The sequence below is a fragment of the Rhineura floridana genome, chromosome 9, assembly GCF_030035675.1.
Source record: "Rhineura floridana isolate rRhiFlo1 chromosome 9, rRhiFlo1.hap2, whole genome shotgun sequence".
Taxonomy (NCBI): Eukaryota; Metazoa; Chordata; class Lepidosauria; order Squamata; family Rhineuridae; genus Rhineura; species Rhineura floridana.
In genome coordinates, this window is record NC_084488.1 from 106744358 (window position 1) to 106758763 (window position 14406).

At 41.1% G+C, this 14406-nt stretch overlaps 1 protein-coding gene across 5 annotated transcripts in view; it reads right to left on the reverse strand.

Moving 5' to 3' along the window:
• The window catches only part of PTPN13 (protein tyrosine phosphatase non-receptor type 13), a 196459-nt gene that overhangs the window by 14104 nt on the left and 167949 nt on the right, over positions 1-14406 (reverse strand). For 4 of the 5 annotated variants that reach the window (XM_061583095.1, XM_061583093.1, XM_061583091.1 and 1 more), the window contains 11 exons: positions 14080-14254; positions 13138-13296; positions 11485-11656; positions 11175-11385; positions 9629-9699; positions 9294-9355; positions 7348-7459; positions 6519-6653; positions 2411-2490; positions 1437-1492; positions 548-648 (listed from right to left, as the gene is read on the reverse strand). In XM_061583095.1, coding sequence (XP_061439079.1) covers positions 548-648; positions 1437-1492; positions 2411-2490; positions 6519-6653; positions 7348-7459; positions 9294-9355; positions 9629-9699; positions 11175-11385; positions 11485-11656; positions 13138-13296; positions 14080-14254 — 1334 coding nt within the window. The remainder of the gene's footprint in view (positions 1-547; positions 649-1436; positions 1493-2410; positions 2491-6518; positions 6654-7347; positions 7460-9293; positions 9356-9628; positions 9700-11174; positions 11386-11484; positions 11657-13137; positions 13297-14079; positions 14255-14406) is intronic. The other variant, XM_061583092.1, reaches the window with a different exon arrangement.

The window sequence follows — 14406 nt, forward strand, 5'->3', positions numbered from 1 at the left end:
ATCTGGAGGGCTACAGGTTCTCCACCTCTGGACTAAACTTATTTCCTTATCCTCCAGCGATCCTGAAAGACCCGCCCTCTCCTACCCATACAGTTGCATCCAGGGCTATCCTTCCTGAGTCACTAGAGTGTGAACAAGGGGGCCTGCATACTGTCACTGTTTTGCAGGAGGAATCCAAGTGCATTCCAGAACCTTAGGTTTTGTGCAATTAAAATGGACTGAAATGTTCTGATGCCCTAGTGCAACAAATCCACTTTTTTTAAAAAAACAACCACCCATGTGTGTCTACTTTTTGTGATTAGGAAAGAGACAAGGAAATGCAAGGAAAAGTGTGGGATGAATGATTAAGAGGAAGATATATAGACATCCCACAAGCAAATCAGGACAAATGCCCATTATCATATAACCACCCCATAAACAAATGCTCAGTCCAGACGGGACATAATCTAAGCTTTGTGCAAACAGATCAGGATGAATGCTGAACAAACACGTTGTCTGGAGGAGCCCAAAAATGTTTGAAATTGGCTCTGAACTACTGTTTGTTTACCTTTAACAGACTGATGGCTTATTGATTCAATTGGCAACTCATCACTTCCCCATGTAATCTCATCATCCTGCTCCTGACCCATCAGAGGTTGCTGGGTTAATCTTAAAAAGACAAACATTTCTTTAAAAGATAAAAAAAGTGTTCCACTCCCTTCCAAAGACAAAACATCTTAACAGACAAAAAACATTCCAAATGATGGAAGTTCAAATGAAAATAGGAATTATCTAATTCATCAGATTTTTTTTAATAAAAAAGCTAATTCCTATTGTGATTCCTATTAGGAAGTAAGTTCCCAGTTACATTTTTTTATTTCTTATTTGACATTCTATGAGGGCATCTGCAGATGGCAAGTGAAATCTGACCAGCAAAGCATGCCACATGAAATCATGCAATATATACCCATTATATCAGGTGTAAGCTAAATATAGAAAAGCAATATATATTTATTTCAATGGGTCTACTCTGAGTATGATGAAGACTGGATTAGTACTCAATTTTTTTTATTTCAAGAAAGCAAGCGTTCCTTGTCATCATCAAACATAAGAGTTCCTACAGACAGAGGACACAATCCAACATATTTAAGCACACTTAAACTCAGTGATTTTGATGGTTTTAAGCAAGCCTAATCCTGTTTTTGGATTGTGGGTATTAAGTAACATTTCGAACACTGAACTAAACGGATCTTCTACCATTGGCTCCAGTACTACACTGAAGTTAAAGGTTTTTTTTTTTTTTTAGTAAGCTGGAATTGCTTTGTCCATGATGTCATGTCGTCATGTCCATTTCACGTCATGAAACTGGCCCAGTCTTTTGAGCAATAAAATGCAGTAAATACAGGTAAAATTAGTCAGGGTTGGCTTTGTGTACATCTCCATGAAAAAGATCTCACCTTTCAGAAATCCTTTTGTCATTATAATGCTCTTCACAGCCATTTATTTGGGGTGGCTAAGGAGAAAAACAGATTAAGATAATTAAGTGTAAATGAATTATACAATGAATAATAAAAACATACTAGTGGAGATGGAGGTTGGACCTTTTCATGTAAAAATAAAATTATCTGCTTTCCTATAATTATTACTTTTAGTGAAAGAGACACATTTTAGCTAAAATTTCCATTGGAAGACACATTTTCAAGTGTTTCAAGGGCTCCTGAAGGGAAGAAGGGCAGGATATAAATCAAATAATAAATAAAATAAATAAGTAAGTAAGTGTAACGGGCACTTCCAGACTGTTACTATTTTAGGATGGGATTCAATCATATATCTACAAATTCAGGTTGTGCAATTAAAGTTGATTTAGGACTCTTGTGTACTAACCTCTTCCCTTCCCACCTCCAAAAAATCCTGGACTTTTTGTGATAAGGAAAGTAACAGGAAAATGCACTGGAAAGCATTGTATAACTGCCATCCAAATCAGAATGAATGCTCAATAAATAGTTGAAATTGCCTAACCTCTTTGCAAACTTTGTGCAAACAATGCTCAATGAATCAACTTATTAGCTTGCTTCAGGGCCCATTTATTCAATTGGGGGATATGCAAGTTTTGTTTAGGGTGATCAATGAATGCCTCTGCTGTCCATTTTTTGCCTTTGTATGGCAGACCTGCAGGTTACTGCTCCATCAGAAGGAGGCTCTGTGAGTGAATGAATGGAGAAATAAAAAGAGAGGAGAGCCTTACTGTAGGTGGATAGCTAAACCATGCTACTATGAAAAGCTTGGACAAAGCAGGTGTGCTGAACCTTCAAAGAATGAGACAGGTATGTGCTCCAGCACTGGAGCGAGTTATAGAGGAGGGGAGAAATGTGCTACTAATGTCTTTGAAATAACAACAAGAATGCCACTGTCACCACCACATTTATTTTACCTCTGGAAAATCTTCAGGCAAAGATGATCCATCACAATCTGTGTCTTCTGATTTCTCTTCTACAAATTTCCCATTTGCCTCTACAGGGAGAGAAACATAATGTAAAAAAAAAACACCAGAAATAATCAGGACTGACTGGCTTCAATGCACACATGAAATGTAAATGCACACCAAATCTTTAAAGGAGACAACCCCCATGATAGCTGGGGCAGGAGGTGCGGGGTTTAGAGATGCAAGGATCTGTCCATTTTGGTTCTCTCAGTTTCTCATTCTTGCCATCTTAAATTTGGCCCTCCACATTTCTGCAGCAATTTGTGATTTTTTTTTTGGAAAAAAAAATCCTCATAAAAATTCTCCAGCATTTTAGTGAGAATTTCTTCTACTAAACACATTTTGTATACAGTTTTTACTAATGTAAACATTTTTGCAAGCAACTTCTAATAAAATGCAGCTTCTAATAAATTGGGCAGCTATAGTGAATGCACCAGGGGAGCAGGAGACCTGACCTCCTCTCTGAGATATTGTACTGCCCTACAAATTTGTCAACATGAAAACACAATTTGGGTGGGTCTTTCACAGTCCAATCCACTTGCTGTGTAGCTTGGAAGAATTTGGTAACATGTGCCTCTGAGCATATGGTGAATGGTGGCAACACCTGCAATCAGCCCAAATAACAGAAAGAAGACATGTGCTGTGCTGATCTTGTTTTAGCAGGGAGGAAGCAACAGCATTATAACAGTTGATATAGTTCAGATTGTCACTTTAAATATGTTTGATTTACTTTGCAATTTTAGTAAAGTTTCCTATAGTAAATCATTTTATTTTGCTTCTGTTTCTGTGAATATGTGAAGTACAGCAACACTTTGCAACCCTAAAAAAAAAGCTCCAAAAGCAATTGTGGAATAATGCCTCTGGCTGTTCTCCAGAATAGTTTCCAATGGACATGAGAAGTGTCTCAGTTTGCACAAGATAAAACAGTGGGAGGTGAAAAATATTCTAGCAAAATTCTAGGTGTGCTCTGTTTTTAATTGACCATGCCCACCTTTCTTTAAGTGGAGTGCTTTAAGCATAGCAGGCTGAAAACATGCATCTTGGGCAGGCTAACTTTGTTTTTTCCAACAGCTAGAGTCATTCCTGAAGTAGCAACATATTGTAATCTGTCTGATTTTACATCAAACTGCAGTTTCAGATTCAGCTGTTAATGTGCCCAAAATAGAAACAGAGCATAACCTCCAGTTTGAAACACAAAAGGCTGTCTTCACCATCATATGACATTGACCAATAAAACGGCCTTGAAATTAATAAAAATAAATTTGACACAGATTTCTAGGATGACTTATGAGAGAAATATAATTTTCTAGGTTACATTCTCTGTAGAAACAGTAGTAACACAGAAAAGAAGCAAAGTAAGAAGAACCCAAACAAACACATAAAAATGTAATTCTCCATCTTTGGAGATGGCAGGCGTTGCCACCACTCACCATACGGTCAGAGGCACATGTTACCAAATTCTTCCAAGCTACACAGGAAGTGGATTGGACTGTGAAAGATCAACCCAAATTGTGTTTGCATGTTGACAAATGTGTAGGGCAGAACAATATCTCAGGTTATCACTGAACACTAAAGTCAGGATCATTCAGACCATGGTATTCCCAATCTCTATGTATGGATGTGAAAGTTGGACAGTGAAAAAAGCAGGTAAGAAAAAAATCAACTCATTTGAAATGTGGTGTTGGAGGAGAGCTTTGCACATGCCATGGACTGTAAAAAAGACAAATAATTGGGTGTTAGAACAAATTAAACCAGGACTGTCATTAGAAGCTAAAATGATGAAATTCAGGTAATCATACTTTGGACACATCATGAGAAGACAGGATTCACTAGAAAAGACAATAATGCTAGGAAAAACAGAAGGAAGTAGAAAAAGAGGAAGGCCAAACAAGAGATGGATTGATTCCATAAAGGAAGCCACAGCCCTGAACTTACAAGATCTGAACAGGGTGGTTCATGACAGATGCTCTTGGAGGTCACTGATTCATAGGGTCACCATAAGTCTTAATCAACTTGAAGGCACATAACATCTCAGAGAGGAGGTCAGGTCTCCTGTTCCCCTGGTTCATTCACTATAGCTGCCCAATTTCCCTGCTTTTTAAAGTTTGATAGAAATATCTGTTGGCTATAGGTACGTTCTTAAACTGCAAGGTTTTTTGCCTGTTAGTGAATACTTTAAAATGACTCCCCTGCTTTTCTCTCCCAACTTAATTGCAGCCACACAGAAAATTCTATTTCTTGTAATCTGTGCTTGAATGATTTTGGGTAGAAATGCTGGAAACAGTTTCTACTTATTTAGTTGGAGAGCTGCTGTTGCTACTTAGAATAGGCAGTCCTGGACTGGCTGATACAGGTTGTTGCAGATGAGATTCAATTGCACACACACATGCAGTGAAGATGCAAGCCTTCTGTCATGGTTCCAATAACATGGCTGGTGTCTGCCTGGACCTTACAGAGAAAGAATCCAAATCTAGCTGTCTAAACAATGAAGAGAGCCGATGCTTCTTAGAATACAACAGTAGGTTAGGTTTTTTCATGTGTGTGTGTGGGCTCAAATACATCTATTTATTTCAGTGGGTTGGATCTAGACTTAAGTTATTGATGACCAACTTGGCCCACAGATTTCAATGGGACTATTAAGTGTGAATAAGGGACAAAACAGGCATCATTTGCAGATGATATTCTGATGAAAATTGCTTGTGTGCTGCAATCAGCCTTAGAAAAGAGCTCCCCCTGGTGTCAATGGAGGCTTTTTTCTAAGGCAGGTGTGAGGAACCTTTGACCCTCCTGATGTTGCTGGACTACAACTCCCATCAACCCCAGCAAGCACAGCTAATGGCCAGGGGTGATGAGAGTTGTAGTCCAGCACTATCTGGAGGGCCAAAGGTTCCCTACACCTGTTCTAAGGCCAACTGCAGCATGGGAACAGTTTTCATAAAGACCAAGGTTGGGGAGGGAAAGATTACACCTCCTCTCTCTGTGTGCTGTGGCCCCATTGAAAATTGCTCCAAGTGCCTAGTACTATTAGAATAGCATTTAGTTTGGCCAGTACTTAATTTGGATCCCACCCAATGTGTTTCCCTTTTTCAATTATTTATACTCAAAAGAGCTAACAATCTGTTTAAAAAGTCCATAAACCCCACCCCTAGCCTGAAACATCCAAAACAAACCAACCATAATAAAATCTCACAACAAAATCTGGATACAACTAACATGAGATCCAAAAGCAGCATCACTAGCAGGTTAATCCCTATGCACGTCTCCTCAGAAGGGAAGCCCCACTGGATTCAAGACCGCTTACTCCTGGGTAAAAAGCCATGGGGTTGCAGCCTTTATTACTTACAACGGGAATGAGAAACCTGCCCCTCCCCAGATGCTGATGGACTCCCAACTCCCATCAGCCCCAGCCAGCATGGTCAAGTGGGCAGGGATGATGGGAGCTGTAGTCCTACAGCATTTGCAGGGCCAAAAGTTTCCAATTCCTGAGTTAAAGGATTCAATGCGGATTCAAATATTCAACCATTGTAACTCAGAGGCCTGTTGAAATAGATGGGAGTTAAGTGTTCGCTTAAAAAACAAAAAGGAAGGAGCCAGGTATAACTCTCCAGGAAGAACATATAGCAATTGAGGCACCACTACCAAGAAGCCCATTCTCTCAAGGAAAAAAATTATATAGTTTTGCAAGATTCACACAAACCTTTCAAATACACAACATACCAGTGCTTGTTTTCCAAGGTATTCTTAAATGGAGCTTCCAGTTTTAAACCTGCTCCTATACAAGTTGAAACAATGGCAGTTTTGCAACTGATACAATTCCAGAATTTGTGAACAATTTGCTTTAAGCAATGCTTATCAGCAATTTCAGGGCCAAAAAAGCTTTCTCTGAAGTTAATGAATATGCAAACCAAATTAGCATTAAGAAGGCTTCTGCACTGCAGATAATGATGATCTAGTAAGAAATGTGCTGCAGCCCCCATAAAAACTAATCTCGCCAAAGTATATCAACTCTGGAACAGTCTCTATTAGTAGAAGGTTATGGTGGTTTACTTGACTGTACCTGGCAGATGGTTCCCAGATGCAGCATTACTACGGTTTAACAGGTTCTGGGCTTCTTCATCTACAACATCTAAAAGGTACTGAATGACTTCGTTGTGATCATCCTCATCGTAAGAATCATCATCTTGTACCTCTGCTTTAAATAAAACAATGACACATAGCTGTAACTGCTAGAAAGAAGATACAAAATAAGTGCCCTCAAGCCACGGAGTCTCAAAGTCCTCATGCCAACCTTTTAAAGGTAATAAAGTTTTTAGATGATCACTTCTTTGTTTCTTAATGCTAGGCTCAGTGGAGGTTGCTCTATTAGGGCAAATCCTCTTTTAAAGACATCCAAGTTGGTGTCCATCACTGCCTCTTGTGGGACCGAATTCCATAGTTTAACTAGGTGCATGAGGAAGTACTTTGTTTTGTCTTTCCTGAATCTTTCAACATTCAGCTTCATTGGATGTCCACGAGTTCCAGTGTTGTGACAGTGGGAGAAAAGCTTTTCTCTATCCTCTTTCTCCATGCCATGCAAACTTTTAAACACTTCTCTCATGCTGCCTTTTACTTGCCTTTTCTCTAAAGAGCCCCAAATGCTGCAACCTTTCTTCATAGAGTTGCTCCATCCCCTAGATCATTTTGGTTGCCCTTTTCTGAACCTGTGAGATGGAGGTTTTGTCTTTGTGTGAGTGTTTGTGCTATTTAGGGATGCCAAAGCAGCCCCTGCTGTCTTCCTTTAGCAGCAATATGACCTGCAACAATGAGCAGGTGATCATTGTTTCAGTGGACTCCTAAAAGCTTTAGTAAGAGATACACACAAGATTGTCTCACTCAGTTATCCTTACCTGAGTTGTTATTGCAGCTTGAAAAATCAGAGGCCTGACTACTAACATCTTTAGATACAGGGACATTTGCCGGCCCTTTTGGCTGGTGGATGTTGTTCATTTCACCATTAACCTAACAAAACCAAGAAGTATGAATCAGCTGTCTGTTTCAGCATTGCTGGCAATATGGGTTTAGGTATTTTGGCCCCAGGATACAGGAAGGAATGCAGCTCACTGCTGGAGCGTATGCTTAACATGCAGAAGGTTCCAGACTGAATACCAGGCATCTCCAGGTAGATCTGGGAAAGATTCCCACCTCAAACCCTGAAAAGCTGCTGCCAGTCAATATACTGAGCTAAATGGATTAACAGTCTAACTCAGCCTTTCCCAACCAGTGTGCCTCCAGATGTTGTTGGATCACAACTCCCATCTTCCTGACCATTGGCAATGCTGGCTGAGGCTGATGGGAGTTGTGGTCCAACAACATCTGGAGGCACACTGGTTGGGAAAGGCTGGTCTAACTAGATGTAAGATGGTTCAGACACACTGCCAAGCTAAGCTCAAGCTCTGTCCTCCAACCACGTGCTCCAATTCCCAACCCCTGACTTCGATTTAGTGGTAAGCTGCAGTTTGCTCCCATGGTTTGCTGTTACATCTGAGCTAGGGAAACTATGATTTGCACAAGCCATAGCCTCTGTCCACAAACTGGAATTGGAAACCATGAATTGATAGTGTCCAGTACTAATTTGCAGGCAAGGCTTGCCCAGTTCAGGCCTAACAGTCAACTGTGCCTTTGACTGTTGCCTTTGAATTAGAAAGCAGGGAGGGGACAGGGGTGTGAGTAAAGTGCTCCTTTATATAACACTAAACTGTGGATTGAACCAGCTCAGATAGACAGAAAAAAGATGCCATCAAACATGTAGATTTTAAAGACACTTTTCCAGGCACTCCAAAACTTTACTAATATACCGTCAAAATGTCCAAGAAATGGTATTATCTGGTTCATGTCTGCTTCTGCTTAAATACTAGATATTTAATATTGAATGTTTATTACATGAACAGGCCAAAATTAGGATAAGGGTCTCTACCTCTGGCAGAAGGAACTTCCTCTGTCAGAAACAGATTCGGTCAGAAGAATACTTCTGCAAGAGGAATGAAATCATTGGATCCAATCTCATGAATAACAGGCACATTTACTGCCTTAAAGAACTACTTCTCTTCCGGTTTTCTTACCTTGTCATTTGGAGGTTATTCTTACTTGCCACAGGTGACCAGGAATTTGGCTAATTACAAACCTGTATCCTATGCAAGAGCTCTCTAAGCATGTATCTATGTCATTTGCTGTCACTGCATCCATTGGGTTGTGGATTCCCTATGGGTGCACTATGCAACTGGTGTTTAACTGTTGGGTTGAGACCTACAAGTGGATACTGGCCGTGCTACCATCTCCATTTTATTTTCTGAGGAAGAAGGGCTTCCTATTCCTCTTCTAACTTGAAAATTGGGCGCATGCTGCTGGTGCGCTGCTTCGCTTGCTCCTCTATTGGTCTACATCAGGGTTGAGGAATCTTTGGTTCTCAACATGTTGTTAGACTCCAACTCCCAGTATTCCCAGTCAGCATAAACCATGGTCAGGGGCAAAGTGAGTTGGAGTCCAACAACAACCGGAGGCGACAGATTTGGTAGCTCTAGCCTCTAGGGTTCATGGGCCCCACTGGTTTATCACTGAGCTCCATCATCTGAGTTCATGGGCTGGTGGAAATGGTCTCAAGTTGCTAGGTTGGAGCTCCAGGTTGGTCCCAGCTGTTGACAAGCTGAAGACTATGTGAACACCCAATAGCAGCATTGATGTAAATCTGTCCTGTGCAAAACTATTCCACTTTAAAACAGGAACATTTCATTGTAGCACAGTTCCTCCTGCCACAGCTGCAAGTGTGGAGATAGCTCAATTGTTCCCAGTTACTTACTTTGGGTGCATGTGCCTCAGGTCCTATTTCTGGTTTGCCACAGGATTCTCTGAGAAAATGGCCTAAAAGAAGAGTGTGGAAACTGCATAACTTAGTTTTTTAAAAAAACAAAAAACAAATATCAAATTATTATTTTGTCTTTCATAAAACAATAAACTTAACCATCTTGAGATGAAAAGTTGTCTCTCTTTCTTAAAGTATCTTCTTATGTGCTTTTGAGGACGTACGTTTGAGAAACCGTGCTTAGCATTGGGATATGAAGTCAATATTTCCTGTATCTAAGCATTAGCTGATAATGATCAACTTATAAAACTTGTATAAAAGTATGCCCTTACCATTATGCTTGATTGACCTTGGACTTGGGCTATCTGGGCCTTTAGCCTTTGGAGACACTGGATGGCCATCTCTGAGATAAAAAGAAAGTCTGAAGTTCAGTTTGTGCAAATGATTAAAAATGGATTTTATATCCATCTATAACTCATTTTCTCTCTCTCTCTCAGATGCGTGTACGCATGTGCACACACTCAAACTATAAATACATATCAATAGGTACAATGCTTCACCTAATTATTGACTGGGAACAGATCCCGTGACTCTGTGATGGCTTGACCAAAGCTTTGCTAAAATGTCATATTACTAAGATATTAGATACTACTAAGAAGAGCATGCATGCGAAGAATTGTGCACTTGTTTTCTATGTGCAGGAGCAGAGAGTTAAAAAAAAATAGGGCATGTTCAAACATGACACTGCCACTCCTTCCCGTGTATTTTTATTAGTACAGTCCCTGATGATCTCTGAATGTGTAAGCTCAGATTTCACTGGCCGAGCACTTGTTGTCTTTTCTGTGCCTTTAAGGATTGATCTCGGAGGGCCACGGTGATCCTGCATTCAGTGGTGGCTGGTGCCCACTGGGACTGGTAGGGCAGAAGGCAGGGATGCCAACAACAGCAGAGTAAGAGACAATGACAGGTGGAGCCAACTAATTCTAGTTTTGTCCCCATCCTCCTCCTAGCTGGATTCTACAGGGACTACAGAGGTGGGAGCTGTCGGTCACTGCCATCCCCTGGCCAGGTGTAACTAAGAAGGCAAGCAGGTGGGGGCCAACTGAGGGCAGACAGAGGTTGGTGGGGCAGTGCCCCACTAGCCCCAGTGGACCAGCCTCCACTGCCTGCATTCACATAAATGTGGAATTCCCCCATTCAATCTTGCACTTCCACCGCACCTCCATCGGATCTCAATGCAGGCTGAATTCCTTGGAGCAAGTCCAGAGTGAATGGGAAGTTTGACCCCTTCCATATTCAAAGCTTCTACAAAACACTTACCCTGATGGCCTGAAGCCTCTCTAGATCACCCTGGGGTCATCCCTTGTACTGATGGAAGGCTCCTTGATCCAATGGAAGCTTCCATCAGTGGAACAGGAAAGGCAATTTTCCATCAGCTCCCCACCCCCCGCAGCCTCTCATGCTGCTCTGGGGGGACCTCCAACCCTCTGCAGCAGATTTTGGGAGTGTGGGGAGGGGGCTCAAAGAGGAGAGGGAAATTTGCAATTATCTCCTGCCTGTTCTGCCTATGGAAGCCTCAAACAGCCTTTTGTCTGCATGAGGGATACCATACATACCTTATTTTTAAATACAATTGCCTCCTTGTGTACATGAAATACTAATTCAAACATCTACAAAGTTTATTGTAGGAGGAATGTTAAGATGTCCATCACCAGAAGGCATGGATCGATGGCACTTGATCAGCTCTGGCTCTTGTCAGTGCCTGGATGGGAGGTTGCATGGGAGCCCAATGTACACCACCTTGAGATGCATCACAGAAGAAAGGCAGGAACAGATAAAGAAAATATTGTACAGCATTTAGCATTTCCCAGAAAGTACCTTGTTCCTTTCAATACCACTGTCGGAAGCAACATCTCTAGTGTCCTCTTTGCTTCTTTCAAAGTCATTCCCTGAGTGCTGATCCCATTAATGTAATGGATGACATCCAAGGTACGGAGAGTTCCCTCCATGGCTGCTGCAGATTGTGGAGTGATATCACTAATGTATACCACCTGATAAAGGCTATCATGGCCACCTGCAAGGGAGATGCCTGGGGAAAAAAGGAGAAGAAATAGCTTCATACATATTTTGCTTTTACAAAAGAGAGTACTAAAGGGTACATAGTACATGCCATGAAAGTTTGGATTACCCAGTTCTTCTTTGTGGCACATTAAGTTAATGTCAGGCAGCAGATGTGGCAAAATGGGTATCTTGGGTAAGTCCAAAACACGTCCAAGCACCAGCCTAACCATCTTTGGAGCAGCTCGAAGGAAAGTGACTGCATCTGTGTGGCTCATGTTGGTGACATCTGTGTCATTAACCTGTGAAGGTGAATGTCAGAGAAAAGACAGAGAGAGCGAGACAGCTCTTAGATGGTACCTATTAACACAAGCTAAGAAATATTTCTAGACAGCATTGATTGCTTGACTATTATTTACTAGCAAAATGTCTGTCGTGATGATAGGGAGTAAGAAGTGGTGAGATATCATGGGGTTTGCTCACGGAATCACTGCAGATGAGGCAATGACAGACACACACTCTGCAAGCTACAAATACTGTAGGTTGGAAGAAGGAACTACAAACAGTTTGAACTGGAATACTAGCACCACCGCCCACTATCTTCATGGTGTGAGTTGGTTAGTTTAATTTACACTACATTTTTATTCATAAAATACATTTAAGGTTACTTACAACAAGTAAAATCAGACAAAAGATGCATAACGCTAAATAATACATAACAGCACCAAATAATGCATAATAAACCAACATCAAAGCAAAAATTCAGGAGAATAAAATTAAAAACGTATAGACACAAATCACTTTCAGAAAGTCTAAATGCTTGTTGGAATAATATCGCCTTTACTGCCTTTCTGAAAGCGACCAGTGATGGGCCTGGGCAAACCTCTTTGGGAAGGCTATTCCACAATCTGGGTGCTATAATCAAATGGCCCCAGAGATTCCTACTATAAAGCTTCCCAAACTGCTGTGCTTCCTCAGTGTGAGCAACTCATTGATGGAAACCATCTGTCTATACCTCTTAGTTAAACAACTGTCCACCCATCTGCCCTGGGTACTTGCCAACTGTTGGATCTAAACACCTGACAGTAATGGTAGATAACCCATACATTGCTTGAACATTGTATGTGTGTTGCAGGGGGTGGGGGGCATGTATCTCTGTGTGTCCTGCATACAGTTACACATTGTGCCCCCCAAAGGGATTTTTGTCAGTGGAAGCTAGATCACATAGCATTGGGATGGCTGGCAGTTTGGCTCACAAGCATGAACACTTACAGGAATGAATGGCAAACCATTCATTTAAAATGGGAGAAAGCAAAGGATGCATTCTGGGAACTGGGGTCCAGTAAAATGGTAGCATCATATTCTAATAAGCCAGGAAGGCAGAGGAGTGTCCTGGAGTTCCAGGCACACATTGTACCCTTTAATGCAATTTTTCTTAGAACGTATGTGCATAATAGCTAACATCAAGTGAACTATTCTTGCATTGGCAGCTATTGTAGCTATATATACACTAAGCCCCCATCAGCACTATACACTGAAAGCAGTATTATACCACTTTAAACAGTCATGGCTTCCCCTAAAGAATCATGGGAACTACAGTATGTTAAGGGTGTTGCTAGGAGACCCTTATTCGCCTCACAGAGCTACAATTCCCAGAGTGGTTTAACCATCAAACCCTCTTCCCAGCCTCATTGCTGTTGTTTTGCCTTTACTTCAGGTTTAGACTGTTTTGCAACACAACAGAAAAGAAGCCAAGCAGTCCAGTATTTGCATTCTGACTCACCTTGATCAGGCGATCTCCGGGTCGTAACCTCCCATCACGTTTGGCAGGGTCTTGAATGACATCATGAATGTAACAGCCAACGTTGTCGTTGCCTTTGGTCACTGTGAAACCAAGGCTACCCTTCTCTGATTTAGTTAGGGCAACATGGAGCTCCACTTCCTGCAGGGAAGAAGACATTTTAGTACATACCAGAGTAAGAACTAGCAAATCAAACTGCACAGTGTGTGTATGGGTGTGTATCTATCTCTACATGTATGTCTGTGTATGAATTAAAGTAAGTGGCTTGTTCAAAAAACGTTCCACCATGTTTTAAAAACTGCACATTTTAGTATAAAATATATTTAGAAATATGTAAATGAAGATAACCTGTATTTAAAGAAGAATTTCTGTGAATGCAGATTCATGCAGAAATAGGATGGAACGGATTTATGAATGAACACTTGCAAAATTGACATGGTCTGGAAATGGACCAATTTGTCCATCCTCAGTACGAAAGCATAGTTCAAGATGGCATGGCACAAAGGAGGTCAGATATGTCTATCACAGATTGGCTTTTAAGCAATTTCTACGGAGCTATACTATGCTTCTGCAAGTCAGCACCTATGCTAATTAGCAATCTATTTGCAGGCTTTTCTTTTTAAATGTTAAAATTAGGTTGAATAGGTGAGGAATGATCCCTGTTCAGAATGTTTTCACTTTTACCAAAAAGCAGCTGCAGAGGGATGGAGTAGTGGGATGGAGTGGGTGGCTTTAAAATAACGTGGTACAATCCAGAACTTTACTACTTCATCCTGCAAACTGGCTAAGACTGCACAAAAGCTCCCTAAGGCAGCAGATGCCGGGGAATGAACCTGTGATTGTGTTTTGCTGAGTTTGATAAAGTTCAGAAACACACCAATGGAGAACTTGCTACTACTGAGAAGAAAAAACGTGTAAAATTACTGGTTCGTATTCATCAGCATGTTTTTGAAACTGGTTGAAAAGTGACACCAAGCCTCCCTGTGGTGCCGTGAACTCCGAGACAGAACAGCTGTATTTCTTGTCTGTTGAACCAGATGTGATGGTTCTAAATCTTGGTATCGGTGGCAAATCCATCAGGAGAGGAGACGGAGGGCTACTAAAGGACAAGAAAGAAAGAAAAGGAAGAAACATTTAGGTTGATTGTAAAGTCACTGGGGGGCAGTTGGAATTTTAATGATGGCAGCTGCAGCAATCATTTTATTTACATTTTTAAACCATCTCTTGGTTCTGAAATGGGAGCCTCAGGGC